We start from the raw sequence: 23587 nt of genomic DNA on the forward strand, positions 1-23587 counted from the left end.
GAATCTTGCTGGGGCAGGGGATGGGACTATATTGCCTCCAATGATATTTCTAATATTTTTTAATTTAAAAGCCGTGCCTAGCACCTACCTTGCCACAAAATGTTGCATCTATTTCCAAAACTGCCCAGTAAAAGTAAGATAGAAGCTTGTTTGTTTTTCAGAAGGACATGCCAGCGTGGACGGAGTTAATCCCCTCCAAGCCGAAGCTTGTAGTTTTGTTTTCTTTCAATTTATATCCTTCGCTTAAAAAGGGAGGGAGGAGGGGGAAGAAACGCCCGGCAGGTGACATATTCTAAGAGGGAGCAGCGAAATCGTGTTAACCACTTCAAAATCTCATATATTCAATCGGCCTCTGGCAAGACATCTGCCTAATGTTAGCGCTTAAATATCCTTTTCCATTTTACATGCATTCAAGTCTCATTTGAGTGAAATGAAACGGTATTATTAAAGGGAGATTTTGCACAAATGGCCTGAATTTGACATGTCAAGTTCAATGAGGCTGTTACATATGTAATGCTGAGAAGGGGCTCCGAGGCTCCTGGCACTTGAAACAGCGCCAGTGGCTCAGAAATGAAATTTGCATGCAGCCCTTTCTCTCCCCACCCTTCCACTGCCTCCCACGGAATGCCAAGTAGCTGCTCATGCAGTGCACAGCCCTGGGTTAGGATCCGGGGACAAGGGACAGTGCCCCATGGTGAAGCACTGAAGGGATCTAGATGCTGGCCCCCCAAGCTCTATAGTTGACTTAAGATAAAACATTAAAAGAATCGCTGTGTTGAAAGGTGCCCCAGCTGCCCTCTAATCTGCCTCCACCCAGCCACCCAGTTATGGCAGAATCCTCTGGATCCTTTATGCAACTCTTGCAAATGGCCTTTCAGTCTTCTAATGTAAAGATGATGAGATTCTACAGTGACCTTGCTTATTTCCAATACATTTGCACATTTAAGCAATATCCAGGCATGTCTAACGTCAGTACCCAGCTTTATCAGCACCTAGGGTTGGCAGGTTCTCATGAATTGCTAAGGGCCCACTCAGCCAAGTTTCCAGTCCTGATGCAAATCCCAGTCTAGCTTCCTTCCAGCTTTCCAGGTGTTCAAGAGACTAGTGAGAGGCTGCACTCAAGGATAATAGAAGTGTTTGAGCACTCTCATTGGAGAGAGGCGACTTTCATGGTACTTTTCTCCTTAGAGAGGGGGTGGCACAAAAACCTGAAGCCCAAGCCCTGCTAACTCCCCACCCGCCCATCTGTTCTATTGCTGCTGAATTAACAGTGAATGGGAAGGTATCCTAACAAAGCTAGCTAGCACTGTGGTTTTCTAACACTCACTGATTCAGGCTGTGCCACCTGCACTGATCCTACAGGTTCTTTTGTAATTGTGGATTAGCACAACCTGAACAGTTTATGAGTGCATTTGCACTGATTCAGCATATCTAGTGCTCAGAAAATCTTTTGTGTTAATAAGTGGCCCTACCATTTAACCAAAATCTGTGGGTTTTATTTAGTGTAGCATTAAGCAGATAGTTCTCTCAGTGCAAGGATTTCTCCTTGTTCAGTGAAACAATCCCCCCCCCCCGTTCCTCCCCCAGCATACTCCCTAAATCTGTTCTGGGATTTCCCCTGACACTCTGGAGAGGATTTGGGGATGGCATGGGGCACACAGAGAGAGGAAGGGGGGGATTGTTTGACTATTGCAACTACTTCACTGAATACCACATTGTTCCTCTACATCACAACACATGCAGGAAGTTTCTTATTTAGATAAATGGGTCATGATGTAGGACAGAAGCTGAGAGCTTTGAGATTCTGTAGGACAACTAAATCCATAGTATGGCTGCTTCCTTACATCAGGGATGGGAAACCTATGGCCTTCTAGGTGTTGCTGGACTCCAACTCTCATCAGTCCCAGCCTGCATGGCCAGTGGCCAGGGATAATGGGAATTGTAGCCCAACAATATATGAAGAGCCACAGGTTCTTCACATATGTCAGGAATCAGGAACCTTAGGTGGTTTGAGATTAGTCTGCTCGTTTATTTTTGCTGAGCCATATGTATGGAATGCACACCCAGTGCTTAAAATCCTCCTTCCTCCTGTATCAGTATTTTGGTATAACATTGCCAACACCCTCCTATTCCATTAGCACTATTATGCAGACATAACAGGAGATAGTAGAGAGAATGAGATAAAAAACAGGGCTCTTCCAGATAACCAGTGTACTGAGCATTCATCGCACGCACACACACACACAGTGCTTTTTCTGGGGGGAAACAGGGGTATACATTCCCCTAAACATTTTGTGAATCTAAGTTTGGCCTCATTGAGGGGCAGTATTTCAATATGAGTAGGAAAATGAGAGTACCCCTAAACATTTTTTAAAAGAAAAAAAGCACTGTATACACACACACACATCATACAACATCACTATTGAGCATTCAGTTTGAGCGAAGGTTATATAGCATCACCTGACATTGCCATTATCTGACACTCTAAAGTGTATTTTCCCATCACTTTACTTACCACAAAAAAATTATGTGGCTGTTTTTTGGAAGTGAATTTATTGTGCAAGAACTTAAGAGCACCAAATCCACTTTAATTGTGCAATCTAAATTTACTAGTATATGATAGAATCATACCTGCAAAATTGTGACAGTCTGGAAGTGGCCACACAGTATAATCACTGAGCTCAGTCTTGAGTTCAGGTAAAACACTCCAGTTTGAAATATGGTGTTTTCTACCCTTCTGTAATCATGAGTTGGGTTGATCCACTAGGAACTCACCTATAGGGAGCTTATGAGCAGGTACCACAAAGTTCCCTGGGTAATCCAGCAGCTGACTGCACCAGGCCTCTTCAGAATCCTCCTGAGAAGCTAATCCTCAAGAGGTGTGCAAGATGTTATCCTTTCCCCCCAATAAGAATAAATGGAGTGCATAAAACATAAATAAGTCCCATTGTCACATGCCATGCATCAGGGTCACTGCTCTCACCTCTTGGCTCTCCTAGATTTACGCCCAGTGACATAAACCGGCCAGGCAACGCACTGGTACCTCCAAAGCAACCAACACTCAGGTCTTACAGAGCTTTGAGCGAGGGAGATTAGAGACATTTATGAGTGAGGGCCTTTTTTCTTTCACAAAGCTCCATTGAAATACATAGTAAATCTCTCACCTTAAAAGCAACCTGACAACCAAGCAGAGATCTAAAGAGACAGTGACCAGCCAGCATTACTCTCAGTGAGAATTAGACCCCGGTGGCCCCCCATCTCCCTCCATTCGCTAACTTTTTTCTCATTAGTTTCCCTTTGATTCCCCCCCACCCATCAGCTTTTTAACATTTCATCCTCTCTTTCTTCCCTCTTCTCCTCCCCCTCCTTCCCATGGTATCATGGCGACATCTCCAAGCCAAGTACTTTTAATTTCGCCTGTGGCCCTTGCTGACACCGTGGATATGCACAGCAAGTTAAATTCCCGCCTGATCAATAAAGCAGAAGCCGTGTGTCCGACCGGTCGATACTTTTTTATCTGTCTTCAGCCCAGTCCTGCTGATGACAGGCCTCTTGCGCATTGCCAAAGACACTCAAGGGCAACCGGGCTTTCAAAAACACGAGCACTTTAAATATATATATCTCATTATTATTATTATTATTTTATTATTATGTTTATAATCCCCTCCAAAAAACCCCTCTAATATATCCCTATAGGAAGACGGAAAGCAGTTCACAGTGTTTGGCCTTTGCTTCAAACATTTTTATGATTTATCTTAATTTTTAATTGAAAAAAAACTTGTGAATTAATTGATTTCTGGGGCTTGCCAATTAACATTGTAATTGGGTGCATGATAAATTCTGAGGCAGTGTAATTTTTTATTCTTGTCACCAAGAGGGGCTTGGTGAGGGCAGCTTTTTTCTGCATGTCCCCTTGCATAGAATGTACTCTATCTCCAAGGTACAGCCTTGCTTACTGCTACCAGCTTCTTCAGAAAGAGAGATCAGTAACCTATTCAGCTTTGCAAAATGGGATCTCTCAAAGGCATAAATTCATGCCTGGTAGATCTGAAGGAGAGGGCAGTTCCCTCACAAGGTTCTTTTCCTTCTAGTTTTCCCTTCCCATTCCGCAGCATATACCTAATCAATGCTTCCTCCATTCAGTTATGGCTTAGAAAAGTGAAAGTCTTGAGTTGTTGCTCCTGAAGTAGTGTTGCCCAGTTGCAACTCTGGGAATATGCATATACCTTTGGATCTCCCAGTGCAATAGCAAATGAGGCAGCCACAGCTTATTCTATCCATTACATCCATTCTTTCTCTGCACACTTGGAGCCCTGCTTGCCAGCAGGTGGGTAGAAGAAGGGGGGCAGAAAGACTATGACTACATTGCCTCCCACTTCTTGGAGGTGGTGGGGCTTCAAAATATATGAATATTTTGCAGGACACAACCTGGCAATACTATCTAAAAATAAGTTTGGCAATGGAGAGAAATAGAGGTGTTGTCAGGGCCTGGCCATTATGCTTTGGTAAGGGAATATGCATCACTCTGCTATGTAACATTTGAGTTGGCAGGTGGAGGAGATGCCCATCTTTAAAGTTTAGAGGATACTTGTGAACCATCACCCAATTGCTCAGGTTAAAGGCCCTTTTCCCAGTCTCATTCATTACCCATTACTCAAAGACCCTGTAGGCAGAACAGAAAGAGGAGGTGAAGAGGGTATACATAAAGAGGAATGGAGAGTCAGCCCTTTACAATTTTCAACCAATAGAAGACTTATCAGCTTCTGCATAGTCCAGTGCTGTTAGCTGAAAGGTTACCAGAACGCCACTAGCAAGGAGATACGGCACCACAAACCTGTGTGTGGCACAACATCATTGGAGTCCAGCAGAGTCCAAAAACTGTGCATAGACCAATGCTATCACTAAACCTAATGTGGTTTAGTCTTTGCCTCATCGCTAGTTTATGTTCAGTGCAGATGAAGATGAAGATGATTAATTATTAATAATAATTTTGTTTAGGAATCATTTAATTTATTAATCATTACCATATATAAAACATAAAAACACAACCCCCGAGTCGGTAACGACTGGACCTAATGGTCAGGGGTCCCTTTACCTTTTTACCAGGACCTTGAACCTATCTCAGTAGCTAATTGGCAGCCAGTGTACATACAGGTGTACATGCAGTCAATGGCTTTTACATTGATTGCTTCAGCCTTTGAAGGCATCCTACTTTCAGTGGGGAAATTGACAGTTATGCTGTAGTTAGCTACTGTGCCTTTATTCATGAATATGTCAGTCTCTCTCCAGACTTATGCTCATATCATCAACTTTCATGCTTCTGCATTTTCTTGGGTACAGGTATGCTACCTTTAGAGTGGTGTATGCCCAAAAGAGTGTAAGTGAATGTTTCTTTTTCAAAAGAAAAGGCCAAGTAATTTTTACTTCGTGTTGAGTGCGGCCATTTTTTCTACAAACTCTTCACCTATGCCTCTGTCAACATCCTGTGCTTTTGACTTGATCCTGATACACAAAATTTGCAGAGGAAAAGCTTTTTCTGGCATAGATATAAGTTGTTGGAGGAGCTTCACCTCCTTAATTGCCGTGTCACAGGCTTCTATTATAAGCACAGGAGCAAGAGGAGTTTGTTTTTTAAGGATGGCAAGTTGTCTTGTGTTGTGATTTCAAACTTCTGTTCTTGACAAGGGAGCAGGTGATACTGTGGTCTAAACCTCTTGGGCTTGCTGATCAGATGGTCGGCAGTTCAAGTCAGTGTGACAGGGTGAGCTCCTGATGCTCTGTTGCAGCTCCTGCCAACCTAGCTGTTTCGAAAGCATACCACTGTGAGTACATAAATAGACGAGAAGGTAAACGGCGTTTCTGTGCACTCTGGCACTTGTCACAGTGTCCCGTTGCACCGTGCTGGCCACATGACCCAGAAAGCTGTCTGCGGACAAACTCTGGCTCCCTTGGCAAGTTTGACTGGACTTAACCATCCAGGGGTCCATTACCTGTACCTTTACCTTGGCAAACTGAATTCGTGCCCTGCCATATTTGCTATTGAGATGGGTCAGAGACCTGATTGTGACATTAGTGAAAATGGAGACATGGTGTGGTATTCAACTAAGTTGTATTCACAGAAGACCCATTTAAATTGATGACCATGATTAAGTTTGGTCCATTAATTTCAGTGTGTCTACTCTGAATAAAATTGAGTTGAATACTACCCATGTCCTCTGTTGTTGCACCTCTTCAGTACTGGGACATTGAAGCTTGGCCGAACTTTGTGGCTGAGATTCTGAATGTGACTGAGCTTGAACTAGGCCTCAGAACACAAAAGTTCAAGCTCCACCACATTCTCCCTGTATGACATTAAGTGAATCTGGCAACTCATCTGGGCCTCTGTTCCCCATGTGTATAGAAAGGTTAATAGAGGTTGTAATTTTAAATTTGTCAGTGATTGTGAGGCCACTTGGACATTTAGTTGTTGAAGGGTGCACCATATGATGAGCAGGTAAGCTAACAAAGTGAACCCAGGTGCCCTGGTGAAGGGCAGAGTAGGGAGAAGCATGGGCAGCAGAATAGATTGGGCAACTAAGCTCATGGAAAATGTCTCTAAGTTTTTTCCCCTGCAAGCAAAATTCAACTGTAGGCCAGTCCTTTTGGTGGATTAAAGCTACCAGCTGGAGGATAATTATTCCCCCATTACAGCTACAGTAACAAAGATCAGTCTCCACATTCCCTTCCCCCCTGGCTTGTATCTTGTCTTTATTTGTCAGACTGGCTTTATGTTTCCCCCCTTCCTGTCGTTTTCTTTTCTGGGAAGAGTTAAGAAGCTGAATTTGTTGGGTTTCAACCCATAAGGAAAGGCAAAACAAAGCGGAAACCAAAATATAGCCATTTGGTTAAAAGAAAACATACACCCATGTTTCCCTTTACAGTGGTACCTCGGGTTACAGACGCTTCAGGTTACAGACTCTGCTAACCCAGAAATAGTACCTCGGTTTAAGAAATTTACCTCAGGATGAGAACAGAAATCGTGCGGCGGCAGCAGGAAGCCCCATTAGCTAAAGTGGTACCTCAGGTTAAGAACAGTTTCAGGTTAAGAACGGACCTCCAGAACAAATTAAGTTCTTAACCCGAGGTACCACTGTACTTTATCACTGAGTTGATCTTATGGTGCAAGTGGATTCTTGGATTCATGGATTCTTATCCTGAAGCTGCTGTGTACAAATTGGAGATTACTGGCTATCGTGAGCTTGTGCAAGTGTTATTTTGTGTGGGGTTCCCCCACTGATAAATATAGTGCAGGCTATGGTCACTGGTCCTCCTGATTTACAGGTTCTTGGTTAGGGTTGTAACAAGAGGGCAAAAGATCACTATGGCCTGATTTTAATGTGGGCAAGTCAACTGCTTGTATTGGAGTTTGGCTGCTTCAGCAGATGTACCATTTCTATCCTGCTGCTGATTTGGGGAAGTGCCAAGATGAGTCTCTTGGGGCTAGCATTTGCTTAGCATTGAGTGCCAAGCTTTTTAAAGTCTACCCCATTCCCTGCAGCACTACCCTCCCATTTTGTGAGGGTAGATTTGTTTTCTGCTTCGTTCTTTGATGGTCAGGTGGTTGCTCTCTCCAACACAACTATGCTATTACTATAGTAATTCTACTCTTACTATTATTATCTATCAAAATTTCTATACTACCCTTCATCTGAAGATCACAGGGTGGTTTACAGTATAAAAGCACAAAAATGCATAACATTATACAGTAACAAACAAAAGCAATAACCCCTCCCCATAGACTTTCTCACTGTAACAGAATTGCCTGTGCTCCAATGTGTGGACTGACTATTCTGCTATTGTCTCTGAATTGTAGAATTACTGCAAAGATAGAAGTGTGGTTGGGACATCCATTTACTTACTGTTATAAAAAGCCCTCAGAAACCTTTACTCTACACTTTCTAGGCAGAAATCCCAAATACCTGTTTGCTGTGATTCAGTTTTAAAGAGCAGATTTTGGGGGGAAAGCTCCAGAGCAAAAAATAAAAGTGTGTGTGTGTGTGTGTGTGTGTGTGTGTGTGTGTGTTCGGACACAGAGCTTTAAAGTGTGGACCTGTTCCTGGAAAGAGCGGAGCAAATGGCAAGTAAGGATAAGCCCTAAGTCAAAATTAGTAGATGCTCCCTCTCTAATGTGGAGGTCAGGTGGAACTGAATTTATTGAGAAAAAGCTCCAATTCTAGCTCAGACAGCAAAGCACAGACACTACACCTGCCTTAGTACCACTTTCCAGGCAACTCTTACTTAAAGCTTTGGGTTGTTTCCAAATAACTCATCAGCCCGAGGATTTCTGCTCATGCAACAGAATTGCCCCTTTTTTGTGTGCCCCCCCGTTCCCTTCTCAGATCTTCTGTGGGTGGTTGGGCAGAAACCCAGAACAGATTTAGGAGGGCCTGGGAGAGGGGGAGTTCCATTGTGCAAGCAGAAATCTTTGTGCTGATGGAATGAGTTAGTTGGATACCTATGGCTGTACACCATGAAAATATAACAAGGAAGGATAGCAGGCGGGAAAGAGAAGGGTCGTTGCTCAGTAGAGGAACACATGCCTTGTCTGCAGTAGGTTACAGGTTCAATTCCCAGTATCTCCAGTAAGAGCTGAGAAAATATTCCTGTCAGAAATCCTAGAAAGCTGCTGCCAGTCAAAATAGAGTCTGTACTATCTGTATCAGTACTGAGCTAGATGGGCCAATGATTTGACTCAGCATGACAGCTTCCCATATTCCTATGCATCTATATATATATATTTAATACAGATTGCTGTCAGATTTTTAAATACTGCCTGCATTCATGAAGGCTATAAATGAACTTATTTTATATGGAAGTTTAGGTCAAAGCAATGGAACCAACCAACAAAACTCCATGTTCTCTGCTAGTGTCCCTCATTTCATTTAGGTTTGAAGCACATCCATTACCAAACTATAAGCCAGGATGATTAACAATTTTACATTCATGCTCATGTCATCCTCAGATTTTATTTGGGCTTCTGGGAGGCTGGAGTGAAGAAAAGTAAAAACAGACTTTTAGACCACTTTGTTTTATCTAAAAGTGGCAGTGTGCAGACTCACTGTACTTATCCCCATTTAGCAAGCAATATTTTTCTCTCATGTTGGAGCATTTTCCCAGTCACTACTAGCTGATATAGTACACACACACACACACACACACACACACACACGAACAACGAATCCCTGCTTCCTTCATGTTGAGCCTTCCCATGGAACAGTCACTGATTAAAAGTGACATTTAAAATTTCCGGTTTACTTTTTCACTGCCTCTGTTTATTGCCTCTCCCCCTCCTTCCCGCACACACAAACACTTCATATGGTTGAAGCCAGCTCACTGCCCCTGTTCCATTGTAGTACCTTTTGCTATTGGATGTGATTGTGTAAGCAGTGCATTCCAAGGTAAAATGTTGTTATTCCAAAAAGGAATTCTTATCAAGAGGCTTAATTTTAAACGCTTCCAAAACCAATAAGGCAGGCTGCTATTAAGATGTTGAATGAGGTGTCAAGAGTTTCACTCACTCACTTGGTGTCAGCTGGAGCTAGGAAAGCTCATGACCTCTTTAAAGCAGATGCCTCAGGATAACCCTCAGACTGCCGGGTGAAACGACTCGCTTAACACTGGGAAAGACAAGGTGTGAATGTCCATGTTCTATGCATATTGTTCATAATTTGGATATAAGGAACAGTTTTATACTGAATTAGGCTAGTGGTCCATTTGGCCCAGTAGTGTCAACTGCTCTTCAGGAAGACCAAGTGGGGCCTCTACAAGTAGAGCCATCAGATGTCAGGCAAGACTTGGGAAGGGAGTTCATAGTCGTGCATCTCTAGATAACTGGGACTCTTGTGCCATTGACAATTTAGAACACACTTTTAACTAGTTTGTAGAAAAGCAATCAAATTAATGTATTTTTTTAACAACAGAAAATGAGGTCCACTCTAGATTGGAGTACAGTACTAAAAACTATATTTATTGCATGAAAGAGAGCAAGCAAGATGATGACTTATGTGGACCAAGTGGTGATCATAGAAGCAGAAGTTGCAAAGGTCCCCCCCCCCCGATTAAATATTCAAGATGATAATAGATTGTTGAGTTATTGTATAACTCCCATTCATTTCCATGTGGTTTCTGTTGGAGAACTTCCCAGTTGACTTGCTGTTTGCCAAATATTAAATTACTCTTTGCAATCTGAGTGTTCAGGATCAGTTGTGTTACAAACTCAGTAAAAGTGTGATCCTATGGCTTTGGAATGATATCCTGGGGACCATAGGATACAGCGATCTTCTCCACCAATGGTGGAGAGGGAGGATTGCCATCAGAGAGGGACCCCAGGATGCTTCCTTATAGTGGTGGCAGAGAGCTGTGTTGTTGGTACTCCAATAACAGAAAGAACAAGGGTGTGGGTTTCCTGGGCACATTGGAGAAAGCTTTGGATTCAGTGGATCTAAAGCTCCCTACTGGGCATGCCCTTGGAACAGGAAATAATGATTTCCCTCCCATTAGAGTCTATGGAGCTTTCCCTACCCTCTGCTGATGTGAGCCCAGCAGGGCTGGGAATATGGTGTTTCTTCTTCCCCTCCCCAATAGGATTGCTTTGTAAATATGTGCTTCTGCTTCATAACAGATGTGTTTGCAACATAGCCAAATGCTAACACATATATTTGTGTGTAGAAAGTGGATCAACATGGAAACAATAATTTTTCTTAGAAATATGCAAAGCCCCAAGAACAAAAATCTTGCCCACAAACTCCCCCTTAGCCTCATTAGGGGATGATAGCTATTCCCCATCTGTTAATTCCTGCCTCTTTGTGATCTGCTGCTACCTAAAAGGGGCAAGTAAGTTGTGCTATCATAATGAACTGGATAAACAATTCCCCAAACAGATTAAAACTAACTGTAACTTGTAAAGGGTGGGAGGATGGGGGGTATGTAGTAATTATATTTTATTAGCTAGCAAAGCACCATTTTTTGCTTTCAAAGGATAATTCTATGTAAATCATCTTAATTAGAAGTGTCAGACAAACCTGTGAAGATCATAGTTAGCAAGTAATTTCCTATGTATGGGTTATAATTTAAACCACATGGATCGCTCGCTGTGTGGCAATATGCTGGCCATGAAATAATGTGGGGAGTGTCGGTTGAGGTTATTACTATGTAAATGTGTGATCATTTCAGACCGCTCCTGACTTGCTTAGTGATTAAAGAGAATTCTGAGGTCTCCAAAGATTGTGCTCTTTGCAAGGGCCTGAAGCAGAAAACTTTAAAAGGTGCTGGAAAGTGTTTGAACTTTAAAGGTCGTGATTTCCCTTTTACCATTTTTAATTTGCCACCACTGTTTATGGGAAGGAAGGTTTCTCTTTGCTTATGGCCTCTCACTTTCCCAACCATCAGGCTAGCGATTAATGATTTGCTCTCGGAAGGACTGGACAACAAAGAGTGTTGCCACTTCACACAATACATTTACCTATGCACTTAACTTACCTGTGTGTTTAAAAACATGATCTCTGACTTGGTTCTTCAGTCTCAGAAGAAAAGGCTGAAATGGAGGTGTCAGCCTGTTCTGGGTTTTGTGTTCTTATAATGAAGCAACGGATATGCAATACTTTTAGGAGGAATGGTCCCTTGGCCTGACCTGGTAAGACTGTATTAATGCACTGAAGTGTGACCCACAAAAAACACATTCTAATTCTCTAGATGAATTAATCTGGACTAGTTACCGCTAGTTAAATGATCTTCAGCATGTGCTGTTACTACTGAGAGTAGAATCAGAAGCACTTATACTCCTCCTCAAATATTGTCAACGTGCTTTAACTGTGCCCATCATCTTGAGGCCCTTCTTTGTGTGCCCCCTACACAAGAGGCCTGGAGGGTGGCAGCACAGGAACAGGCCTTTTTTTGCTGTGGCTCCATTTGTGGAGTGCTCCCCACAGGGAGACTCACCTGACACCAGGCAAAAGCTTTGGCCTTTTAACTATCTGTGGTCTTTTAGAAATGTGTGGGATGTTTTTATTGTATTTCTCTTTACTTTTGGTTTTCATGTATCCATGTGGGGTGTAAAGTCTGTCTGTCTGTCTGTCTGTTTGTTTGTTTGTCCATTCATTTGTAAGTTGCTTTGGGTTGCCCTGGGCATGTTGAAGCAACTAATAATTTCAAAAATAAAAATAAGAATCATTCATTTCCTCACTGCATCATGGAAAGGAAGAATTGGTTAAATACCATAAAGCATATTTAACTGCCAACATCATAGGAACCACATTCCCTTCTGGGTAGTCCAGTGTTGGTTAGGGCCAGAGGCAAAAGTGGGCAGAGCAATAAATGTGAAGGTAACTTCTGCATGGTAGGCTAGTTTCTTCACACTCACACATCTCTCTCTCTCCTCCATCCAGCCAAGCAAAAGCCCTCAAGGAAGGTGCAAAGCAAGGCCGGTGAGGGGTGTGTCTCAGGAGGATGTATAACCTAGGGAGAGTCCTGAGGGCTATAGAGAGGAATGGTGGGCCACCATTGTTCCCCACCCTGAGGAGAAGAGTATGGTGTCTCCACGATGACAGATTTTAAAAACCACTTTTGACAATCATTTAGTAAGGCTTGGTTAGAAAGAAAGAAAATAGTATAAAGAGAGCAAAACTAACTGGAGGGGAATGACATTAAGTAATGGGCAATCTAACACTGGCTTATGCTGGCCAGGTTTTTTTTCCCTTTTTTGTTCGGGTGGCTCCTACTTTTTTTAATTTCCGCTTTGGCTTCCCAGCAGACATAGTTGAGGGACCCAATCCTGGTGCCTCCCAGGGGAATGAAAGAGCTGTGAACCTGGCACACCCCTGACCGCCTCTGACTCAGCCCTAGAACACCCAGTTTGGGGGGCTCCCCACAGTGAAAACATCTCCAGTGAATCTAGGGGTTGGGGTTGCTCTCTAAATAGGTAAATATCTCACACATGCCAACACACACAACACACTTACCTTTGGTAAGGAATTGGATAACTTGGCCTCCTACCTCCCTGAAGCGTGCACCAAAGACCAGCTTTTTGTCAGTGACCCCAAAAGGCGCATTGGTTGCTATTGAGAAGGGAGGTAGAATTGAGGTTGAGATGATTTTTGGTCTTCAGTTTTTGAGGGGGCTGTGATTGGCACAAAGAAGCAGTGGTGGCATGGGAAGCTTTGCAGTCCCCAGGAGGCAACACCTTCAAAATACCCTCCTCACTTCGTTTTTCTACACCCAGCCATCTGCCAACAAAAGGCAGATTAAAGCTAGCCAAATTCAATTTCTACTCACTGCTGCCACAGCTCGACATCTGGGGCTAAAGTGTCCCCGACAAAGCGAACATGACAGCCACATTGCTTTTTTGTCACATCCAGTAGCATGTTGATCTTCTAAAAGTCTCATAAAAATTTATTGATGTCTCCCATATTGCTGTGATTGGGAAGAAAAGTGTGTGTGTGTATGTGTGTGTGTTAATGCTTCTAGAATAGATCTGATTTGATATGTCTTGTTCTATTGTCAGCATCTGTTTAGCAAGGCTTTTTAATACTTTCTGGCTGCCGATCAGTCATCCCTAGCTTGGGATGCCGACTTGCATACAAATTTTATTATTAAGTACAATTCCTTCTCTCCCCACTATCCTCCCCCCCACACCACCCTCCCCTCTACCTATCCACCCATCCATCCATCAACCCCCCCAAGGCTAAGAAGAGGGACCTCCAGCTGTGGGAGCCCTGCAAGCGCAAGACATCAGCTTGGGTAACATATTTCAGAGCCCCATTTTTGCCTGTTGCAGGTGCTTTGTATCAGTAAATCGAATCATGGGGAAATCATTTATTTCCTAATGCTGTTTGTGGCATGTTAGCTGGAGAATTTACATGAGAGAGATTACTTTAATAACCAAAAAAATTACAGTGCGGGGTCTCCCCGCCCCGTCGCCTTTGATATGTAATTGTTTCAAATTTAACCTGTCTGGAGTGAGGGTGAAAGGCATTATTAAATCTGAAGCATCTTGCTCCAGGGAGGGCGGGGAGGGGGAGGATCACCCTAGTGTGAACCTCCTTCCAGCCGTTAAATAGAAATGGAGTGAAATTAACAAATCAACCAAGCAGAGAGAAAGAAGGAATTCCTACAGCCTGGAGAAAGGCCCTTCTAATTTTAGTAATTTGTCTCTCTTTTCTCTGCTCCACATTCTCCTCCTGTGACCCAGTCCTGTGTGATACCTAATGCTCTTCATTCCTGCTAGCGTCTCTGTACATTAATTTTGTTCAGGGACTGAGATCCATACTGGACCAAGGTTCTCAGGGAAAATGTGAACTGCAGAGAAATGTAACCATTTATATTTAGAAATGTAATTCCTTATCAGGTATCTTCTGACTAATAGGGACTGTAATCAGTCACAGAGCAACAAGGCAGTGTGTATGAATGACTGCACCCAGACAGGGTTATACCAGGAAGGTGCCTGTCACATCAGCGTCCCACAGGATGCTAACTTTGCAGCAGGATTTCTGGTCAAACAAGGTGGCAAGTGCTTGTAGAGTTTTCAACCAGTTTCTGTGTCCCATAAGCAGTAGGAGCAGGTGGTAATGCGTTGTGAGACAAGTTATCCACAGCACAGCTAACTACTTTTCTGCATGGCAAGTAGGTCTCTTAATAGTTTCCCAAATCACCTGTTTTTTCAGCACACTTTGGTTTCAGTTTCACCCCTTTACCTGCCTCTCCTGGACTGGGCTGTGGTTTCATCCAAGATCCTGTCTTACCCAACATGGCCAGTTCAAGAAGTCATCAGGGTTGGGAATTTGCCAGGGCCCAGAACCAGTAAGGGGACAACTAACTGAAAGTGAATGCCACCACTTTGACTGTCATTTGCTAGTAGGATTGACTAGGTTTGGAAGGGACACTAGAGCAAACCCTTAACTAAGTCAAGGTGTTTTTTGTGTTTTTTTAAGAATCTGGCTGAGATTTGCCAAGTGTGTATGCCATTAGTTCTGACTAGTTTGCATGCCTTGCTTCCTTCTGCCCTTCAGGGCTGTACCCTCAACAGCTTAATCAGGGTACCATAGAGCTCCCTTTGTGCATCCACTCTGCAATGTGGTAAAGTGCTACCCTTCGCTCCAATCACTAGGTAATACCACTGCTACCCTGCCTATGAGTCTTCTTTAAGCTAGTGGGTGAGCAGCCTTTGATCTTGGGAATGGGGGGATTGCCAGCAAACTGTCTCTCCTTGCCGCTGGATGCCAGAGCCAGCCTAACCTCTTCTTATTCCCCGTTGGCACAAATCTTTGGAGCAAGTTACCTATCAGCCTGGCTCATGGGTCACAGGCCTTAGAGTGCCTTCCAATTGTTTTGCAAAGCAGTGAAGCCACTGCTGCAACTACAGCTGAACTGCTCACAATGGCAGGTTATGAGGGGAGGATAATTGGCTTTGGAACACCCTGTTTTGGGGCTTTCTTCTGGCCTCCATCAGTGTGGAAGAGGGGACAGCATGAGACAGGCCACATATACAAGAGCTTTGAGAGATGTGGTATTTGGGGGCAATTGTTGCTTTGCCTAGGTGAGAGAAATTGGCAGGATCTACTCTTGGGTTCCTATGAGACAAATGTAAGTTAAGAGAAAGCACTGCTGTGGGGGAATGCTTGAGGTATGTCTATCCAATCTTTGAACAATGGAGTCTTTGGTGTAAGAGGAGTTGTGAATGGATGTGTAGTGGTTTGGGCAGGCCATTGTAACACGGGCATGAGAAACCTCCAGACCATCATGCCTCAGATCATGGAGGTCTTTGCAGCCCATGCCCCAACCTAATGGTGTGCCAGCTGCCTCACTCCATGCTCTGCTTCCAGTTTGGTTGCCTCCCTCCCTCCGATCTTGCTGTCCCTCATTCTCCTCTGGAAAAATGAATGAGGAGAGCCAAAGAGAACAAGGAGCGTTATTAAAGGGTCCTTGTCCAAGTTGCCCAAGAAGTCTCCAGAAGCTGGAGCCAGTCCAGTTAAATGGCCATAGTTTCAAATTGCAACACTATGCGTTACTTCTGTTTATGATACTTAATGGTTTATTTTCCCATAGGGCCAGGCCTGCCTCCCTAGTGGTCATGGAAAGCTTTATTATGCTACAAGAATAATGTGGGTGTAAAAGGCAGATGCACTTCAGAGCTTCTGTGATACCTAGAGTATGATTTTGGATACAGGAAGTCAAAGTTATATCCTTGCTCAGCTTCAGAGTTGACAGGGTAGCACTGAGTGTCACTGTCTCTCAGTCTAATCTGCCTCACAGGGTTTTTGTGAGAACACCAATCCTGCTCTGAAGAAATGGTAGGATTCAAATGTAATATATAAATAATAGGGATAGAAAGTTGGGTACAGTGTGGTGGTGATGGTCTTCTGTATGAAAAGTGAGTTCCTAGTTGTCTGGATCTCGTCATAGAGGGCTTTACAGCACCAACCCCCCCCCCCCCGGTCTGAAAAGTCTTACCTTGTAGAATTTATCTGCCCACTTTCAGTATGGTACTGATACTCTTCTTTTCTCTCTTGACAGTAAGAACTCTATATTGAAGGATGTCATGGCTCCAGGTACTCCCAAGGTAAGTGAGCCAAATTTGGTCACATATTGTTTTCCAATATCGTCCATGCCCCTACAGACACTGTTTCTTGGTCCAATTTGATCTTCCTTTAACAGTATGTGGTATCAAACAGTTGTCTCGTCCTGTTCAAGGACCCTGAAGTTCCCTGGGCAGGGGACAGTCACTTAAGTCTTTATTTCTGCATCCCTCTTTATATTAGTGCCTCAATACGTAGTGGGCGTGCTTAGAACCCATTGCAAAACCATTTCAGCATTCTAAAATACTTCCAGATTTTACTAGAATTGCCTTTGGGTCCCTGCAATTGGAGATTAAATCATCTTAACTTGTGACCTTCACACTGGGTGCTCTTGAACCAGAGACACTAGTTTGGTGAAGTGGATGTCTGCAGCAATTCTATATTCTCTGTCTCCAACCTCCATCTGTAATGTGTTAGGGGTGGGGTGTACTTAGCTGTGGCTAAACAAATGTGTATGTGGTGGCAAATGCAGGGTCATTGCCGAATAATGTAGGAAGTGGCCCTTAGGACCAAGCAGAAAAACTTTGTAGGTTATTGTGCCACCTGCTTTCATAGGCTACTAGTAATGTGTGCGGCACACCCTATACAGTGTAGTCTTAGTGCTACTCTGGCAGATCATGAGCTGCCGTTCCTGATTCAGAAACAAACATACACAGCAGAAGAAGGCATGCAAGTAAAAGGGAACACATCAATTAAAAATCAAGAATCTTCTTATTTGCCTTTGTGCCTCACAAGGGAGTTGGAAAGAGCAGCATGAAAAGCAGCTCTTGGACTGTGCATTTTGGTTGTGCTCATTGCTGGATGGTGATAACTCATCTGTCCCAAACACCAAGCCTGAGGAGGCGTTCAATAGGCAGATTAGTTGTTTGGAAGTAAATATAGAGAGTTAGAGACAGTCACCAGATAAGGAAGAAAAAGGCCTTTTCTCCCAGCAGGGATTGAGCCTTTGAAGCTTCAAGCAACAAAGAATCCCATTTGCTTTGAGTGAAGGGATTAAGGCAGGATAGTTGAGGGGTCCTGTGTAACCAAGATCACTCGTCTGCTGTCGCCACATGGCGTCCCCCTCCCTTCACTCTCCCACCATCACGTAAGAATGTTAAGAAGAGGGGGCTTTTGAATTCTTCTTACAGCCTCTTGGCCTCAGAATTGTTATTCTCAAGTGGCACTTGCTTGAAGAACAGGCCTGCGTGATGCAAAAGGTGCTGCGCTTCTCACTTAATAGCCAGACTAAGTGTAAGTCTGCCTTAGTCTTCAACAGGTGGGTCAAGATTCCCTATCAAGTCATGGGCTGATCTAAGGTGGGTTGCAACAGCAGTGCTACCACCATTTAAGTATATGGTGAAAAATAAAGAAAGATATGGTCCTTAAATATATGTTTAGATTAAAAGTGGGTACTGGGTCTGAAAAGGATGAAGAGTAGTGGTCTAGAAACACCATTCTCTGACATAGAAGTCCTTCCTCCTCAATCCCTGGTTTGCTGGGATTCTCTATAGTTATTTAGTGGCAAGATAAATGGGTCCCACTCACATGTTCCTGGAAACAACCTTGGCATTGAAAAAACCTGCAAATTGCCCCTGGAACAATCCAAGATGCCAAAAATTGTGCAAAGAAAATAGGCAAATTTACTTAAATTTCACATTTTATGTAGGCTTGCACATTTTGGATTTTAATTTTCAAAATGGGATCCCCCCCACTAACAGTTGACTAAAATAAATGTTTGGGTGCAAGTTTTGAGACACAATAATTATTTGTTGAAGACGCAGTATGTAATGTTTGGTGGGTGCTAAATGCTTGGGTTTAAGAAATGTTAGGATTTAATTAGAATTGGTATGTTAGGACTGGTAATAGCCAGACTTGTGTGTATTTAAATTATGGGTTAGCCACTGTTAATCCTCTGGAATTAGCATATGTGAAGGGTTAATTAACCTAGGCACACTTCCTGGGTTGTGTGTTGGACATTGTAATATTCACCCAAGCAACAAGTGTTAATGAAGTCAGTCAGGCTTCTTTGTGAGGTGATGGGCAGTGGGATAAGCAATTAGAGAGTTCAGAGCATCAGAGGATTAGGTATTAACACAACACAGGATCAAAGGAAATAGGTGTGAGAGACCACAAATGTGTGGTCTCTTTCTGAGGAGAGTAAAAAAGGAAAGCTGATTAGCTATGGTGTTATTTCCTGGGTTGTGCCCTGCAGTGCATGAGAGGCTGCAGAAAAAAGGATGGGGCTCTGCTTACCAATGTTGTTACTATGGAATGAGCTGGCAGCTATTGGGATGCTACTGCTGTGAGCCCTACCATTGACAGCTCCAGGTTGCATATATGTGTAAATAAACCATCTATCATAAAGACACTACAGCCTTTGTTGAACCTCATTCCCAAAGGAAACACTAACCCTTGATAAGCATGCCTGTAACACCGGGAATCTTGCGTAGCCGATTGGAGTGGCGTGTAACAGTGCATTGAAGTTTAAAAAGAAGAGAGGGAAGGGATGGCAGGGAATTCTGATGCTACATTATTATTTCTGGTGGTCTGCCCAACCACTAAAGTCCTCTGAGGAGGAAGAGTTTGATGAAGCTGTTTCCAGGTATCTCACAGTGGATAGATTATTTACTAAATTTTCTCTGTACTTTAAGCAAGAAAAGGTACTATGTACCTAGATTCCTCCATCAGTGTTCCTGAATCCCTAGTAACAGCTTTGCCATGTACTTCTGTGATGACCTTGGGGAAATCACATAATACCTCAGGGCTTCATCTCTAAAAGTGATAGACGATAAAAGATTAATAATTAAATCTGCTCATTGTGGCTGTAGGGGAGAGGGAGAGACCAGAGAACTGTCCATGTATATTTGAAATATGTCAGCACTTAGGGCTGGTATTCATGTGGGAGAAAGACTGGGAAAAAGATTGGGTAGTTGTAATTAAGTTTGGAAACATATCCACTAAGGCTGTGATCCTAAGTATACTTTATTGGAAGTGAGCATTATTGAATTCAATTAGTCTTACTTCCAAGCACAGAATTCCTTCCTTCCTGTCAACCAACAAACCGAATGGATTTTCACATATTCCATCTATTTCCACAATATATTCCACATATTGAAAACTCACAGGAGACGTGGAAGACACTCTGGTGCTGGTTTTTAAAAACTAGTTCGAACATAACCATATAGAGTGTGTGACGGATGATCTGTGTGCTCTAGGCTGAAATGAGGTTTAGTTCTGACTTCTGTGTCCAAAGTTGAGTGGAAAATAGTATCAAGGAACACCTTTCTTGAGATTCAAGGAGGATGTCATAGCTCAGTAGTAGAACACATGTTTTGCATGTAAAATGTCCCAGGTTCAGTCTCTGGCAGGGATGGCAATGAACCACTGGCAGTCAGACTGTAGACAATGGGCTTACCCTTACTTCCTCTTCTATCACTGTCTTTCCCCCGGAGGAGGGGGCACTTTTTAGTGTTCTAACAGAGCAAACAGCGGGGGGACGGACAAAAATGCCCAGGCACCAGTGGCGGAGTGTAAGCCAGCGCTACCTGGGATGGGTGCGTGGGGCGTGCCCCCCGGGGGGGGGTCACAGAGGACGGCCTCCCATGTGCCAGTGTCCAGGGGATAAGAAGGGCATGGAAGCTGCCACCTACTCTCCTCCTACTCTTTGCCACTGGATCAGGCCTGACCCAGGGGCAGAGCTGTGATCAGGCACGAGCGCAGCAGCCAAGGCGCAGCTCCTTCTCACATGGAGCCAGGCTCTAATGAAGGAGCCTGCAGTGAGGGTGCCCGTTTGCACCCAGGGCCATGCCCCCCCCCATGCTACGCCTATGCCAGGCACAGAACTTTAAAGTGCAGACCTGTGCCTGGGAAGACTGGGGCAAATAAGTGTGCAAAAGCCCAGAGAGCAAAGTTATTGGGATTCTTTGCATGGCAACATGCTAGCACGGTCAAGACTTTGCCTTCCCCAGCTTTCATTGAGGCATAGAGAACCGTGCACTGTTCTCTGGTGTAACTCAAACAGTGGTTCAAATTTCCAGAAGCTGAAGTTCGCTTTCCTCCTTAAGTGCTGCTGTGGCTTCCTGAAGACAAACAGACAAAGGAGCCAGTGGGAGTATGTGAGTTTACTGGGCATTGGGAAAGTGTCAGAGAATAAAAGATGCTGGTGGTGTTCGCGTCTTGAGATGCTGAGACCACTGGTGCTGTTACAAAGCACAGGCAAAGCTGGTATCACTCATTGCATTCGGGTTACAGTTCCCAAGTGATAACAGCTATTAGCAACACTTTGACTGCTTCCCCACCATGCAGGGGAGGGCAGGAGACAGAAAACATGTCAAGCCATCACCTCCATGTTAAGTGATAAGTACCTATTTAGATGGCAGAGTTAAAGTCCAACGCATCAGGCAGGAAACACTTTGCGCAGGAGAAAAGGGAAAGGCCAGAGCGAGATGTAAAAAGCAGGGTTAGGGTATTTGTTGTGCTGACAGCAGCTGTGATTGATTGTTTAAGAGAAATAAACTGCCTGTGTTTTCGGGGCTATCAAAAAGCAGGAGCCCAGCACTTAATAGTCTCAAATGGGTGGCCTTGAAAGGAAACAAAGTGTCACTGCTGCCGGCTCACCGCTTCCCAGTGCTGACATCTGACCTGTCTCTGAGACAGGGAGGGGATAGTTTTAGGAGAGGCAGCAATGAGCGTATGTTACAATCTTGATGTGTTTTCTTGGCTGTGGGCTGCTCCCAAATTATAGGTGCCCCTTGCCTTGTGCTTGCTTCCACCCGTGTCCCTGGGGTCAGCATGGCACGCTCACATGTTTATGTAAGCACATACATGTATGCATCCGACATGCATGGGCACTTCTTATACACATACACACAGAGTGAGCAGTCATTCACCTAGCCCAGGCATGGCCAGGCTTGCAGAGACTGGTTCGTTTTTTTACCAGCACTTTGAGCTCCTGCAACCAGTACCAGAGGCAAAAGGATGACTCCAGGGAAGAAACCAGTTACCTATCTCCACTGCCCCACACCTCCCCTGGCCACTTTAGTCTTGCATATCCAAGTACAAATATCTGAACTCTGCAGTACCTCTGGAACCCTAGCACCTCAGTTTAAGGTTTCTGCTATTGCTGATGTTAAATAACTGAGAGGCAGAACCTCCTGCTGATCTACTATGTGATCTGGCTATCTACCAGTAGATTCTGATATACCTTCTAACATGCAGATGATAAAACAATTTCAAAACACTCACACCTGCATGAGTTTTTCTTGCCTGTGCGCATGAACACATAGGCGCTCTCGCAATCATTCGGAGATATATTCAAGAGCACCAAGATCTATCCTGTATGTGGACCTATACCTCATTTACACTACCCACGTTTTTGGGATGGGTGAGGTAGAGGTAAGGAGGGATTTTCTTGCTCTCTTGTCTCCCACAACAGGTCCAGTGGCAGAATAGATAAAGGCAAGAGGAACTGGTAAGCAGCCATTGTCATTGTCCTCCTCTTCCTTCATTTGAAAGAGTCTCAACCCCACCTCTCCCTTCCTCTTTTACCCGTGGCTCCCAAAGTGGCCCATTCCTATATCTTTTTCCTTGCTGAAGAGGTGCTGTAACCTCTTGAAAGAGAGCACAGATATCCCTGTTGGCAATGAGGATGTCTCATGCTGTCCCCTTCCGTTCAAGCTTAGTGACCTATTGACTCCCTCCCCATTTCCAACTCCCCCTGCAAGAGGGGCCTCCCCACCCCCATCAACAAGCATTTTGAAGCAGGTTGCGTTCGCTCGAAAGTGGCATTTTCACAATCACAGTTGCAACATCCTATATGGGCTTATTGGTTTCAGTAACCTGATAGCAGTTTATCCAGTGTTATTGTCAAACAAATTATTACAGAACATCTAGTCGAACAAACTATTTATGGCTTGCAGAGAAAGAAACCTTGGAGGTAACTGTTTCTCTGCCTTTCTAACTGGTTGAGGTGGTTACTTTGTTAACAGGAGTATTTAGGCTGACTTTTCTGGGTAGGAGCACCACACACCATAAAACCAAAAGACTCAGGGCTCATCCCCACTTCCTCTTGTCCTGTCTGCTTTCTCCTGGGGAAAACCAATCTTTAGTAGTGAATTGGAGCAAATGGCAATTTGGGTTTGCTCCTATAGAACTTTAAAGAGAGGGGTTTTGCAGGGAAAGCTCTGGAGCAAAAAAAGAGCGCTCAGACATAAGCTATGAGTTCTGTGTAATAACTTTGGACTGTGTGTGCACATTGCTGCTTGCTTCAGCTCCAGTGTGCTCCCACCACTGGGGTTTGAAGGGAAAGGATTGTGGCAAGGGGAAAACTGATCAAACCCATGCCTAGAAAGTGTGGCTCAAGCAGAAAAGTGTTCAGATCTGTGCTTTCTAGGCACAAGACAAGCAGAAGTGTGGATGAGCCCTGAAACGGAAAATAGTACAGTATCAAAAAAAAGCAGCATTAATGTCTAAAAGCCTGCATAAACACAAACACCCAAGTTTTAACCTGATGTCTAAATAGCTTTTTACACTTTAAAATGTCAATTTATAGCACTTTTCCTGACTTTGTCAAGAGTTGTTCACTTTGGTTGCCATTAATAATAATTTTTCCTCTTCCAATCTCAGTCTGCACAGAATTGTATGGGGGGCAGGCATTTTTACATAGGGGCAGTCATTTTTCTCTCTGTACAATTCACTCTGAGTAGAGCATCAAGCTATGTTGCTCTCAGGGGGGCTTGCTGTATTGTATTCAAAGCGTGCAGTGGCAAAAAGGAAGGAGTCCCATACATTACTAGCTGCTCCTGAGTGTGAGCAGCTACATTACCCAGGGCTTTTTAAAGGGCAAGGGGGGAAAATACCATACAGAAATGGTGCTGTAGTCATTGGACGCCTCTTAAAGGGATCTACAGAATCAAGTGGATTCATGATCCGATCCTGGTTATGATCCATCCAGATAAAACCTCTGCAGATTCCTTCCCCATCATATATGACAAAAAGAG

At 43.8% G+C, this 23587-nt stretch overlaps 1 protein-coding gene across 12 annotated transcripts in view; it reads left to right on the forward strand.

The window, feature by feature from the left end:
• RNF220 (ring finger protein 220) overlaps positions 1–23587 on the forward strand; it is a 327501-nt gene that overhangs the window by 216335 nt on the left and 87579 nt on the right. For 8 of the 12 annotated variants that reach the window (XM_081914744.1, XM_081914747.1, XM_081914743.1 and 5 more), the window contains 2 exons: positions 13717–13773; positions 16546–16591. In XM_081914744.1, the coding sequence (XP_081770870.1) occupies positions 13717–13773; positions 16546–16591 (103 nt within the window). Of the gene's footprint in view, positions 1–6467; positions 6494–13716; positions 13774–16545; positions 16592–23587 lie in introns of those variants that run through there. The other 4 variants (XM_081914741.1, XM_081914745.1, XM_081914746.1 and 1 more) reach the window with 2 other exon arrangements.

This window comes from Podarcis melisellensis, assembly GCF_964234715.1.
Source record: "Podarcis melisellensis genome assembly, chromosome: 6".
NCBI classification, from domain to species: Eukaryota; Metazoa; Chordata; class Lepidosauria; order Squamata; family Lacertidae; genus Podarcis; species Podarcis melisellensis.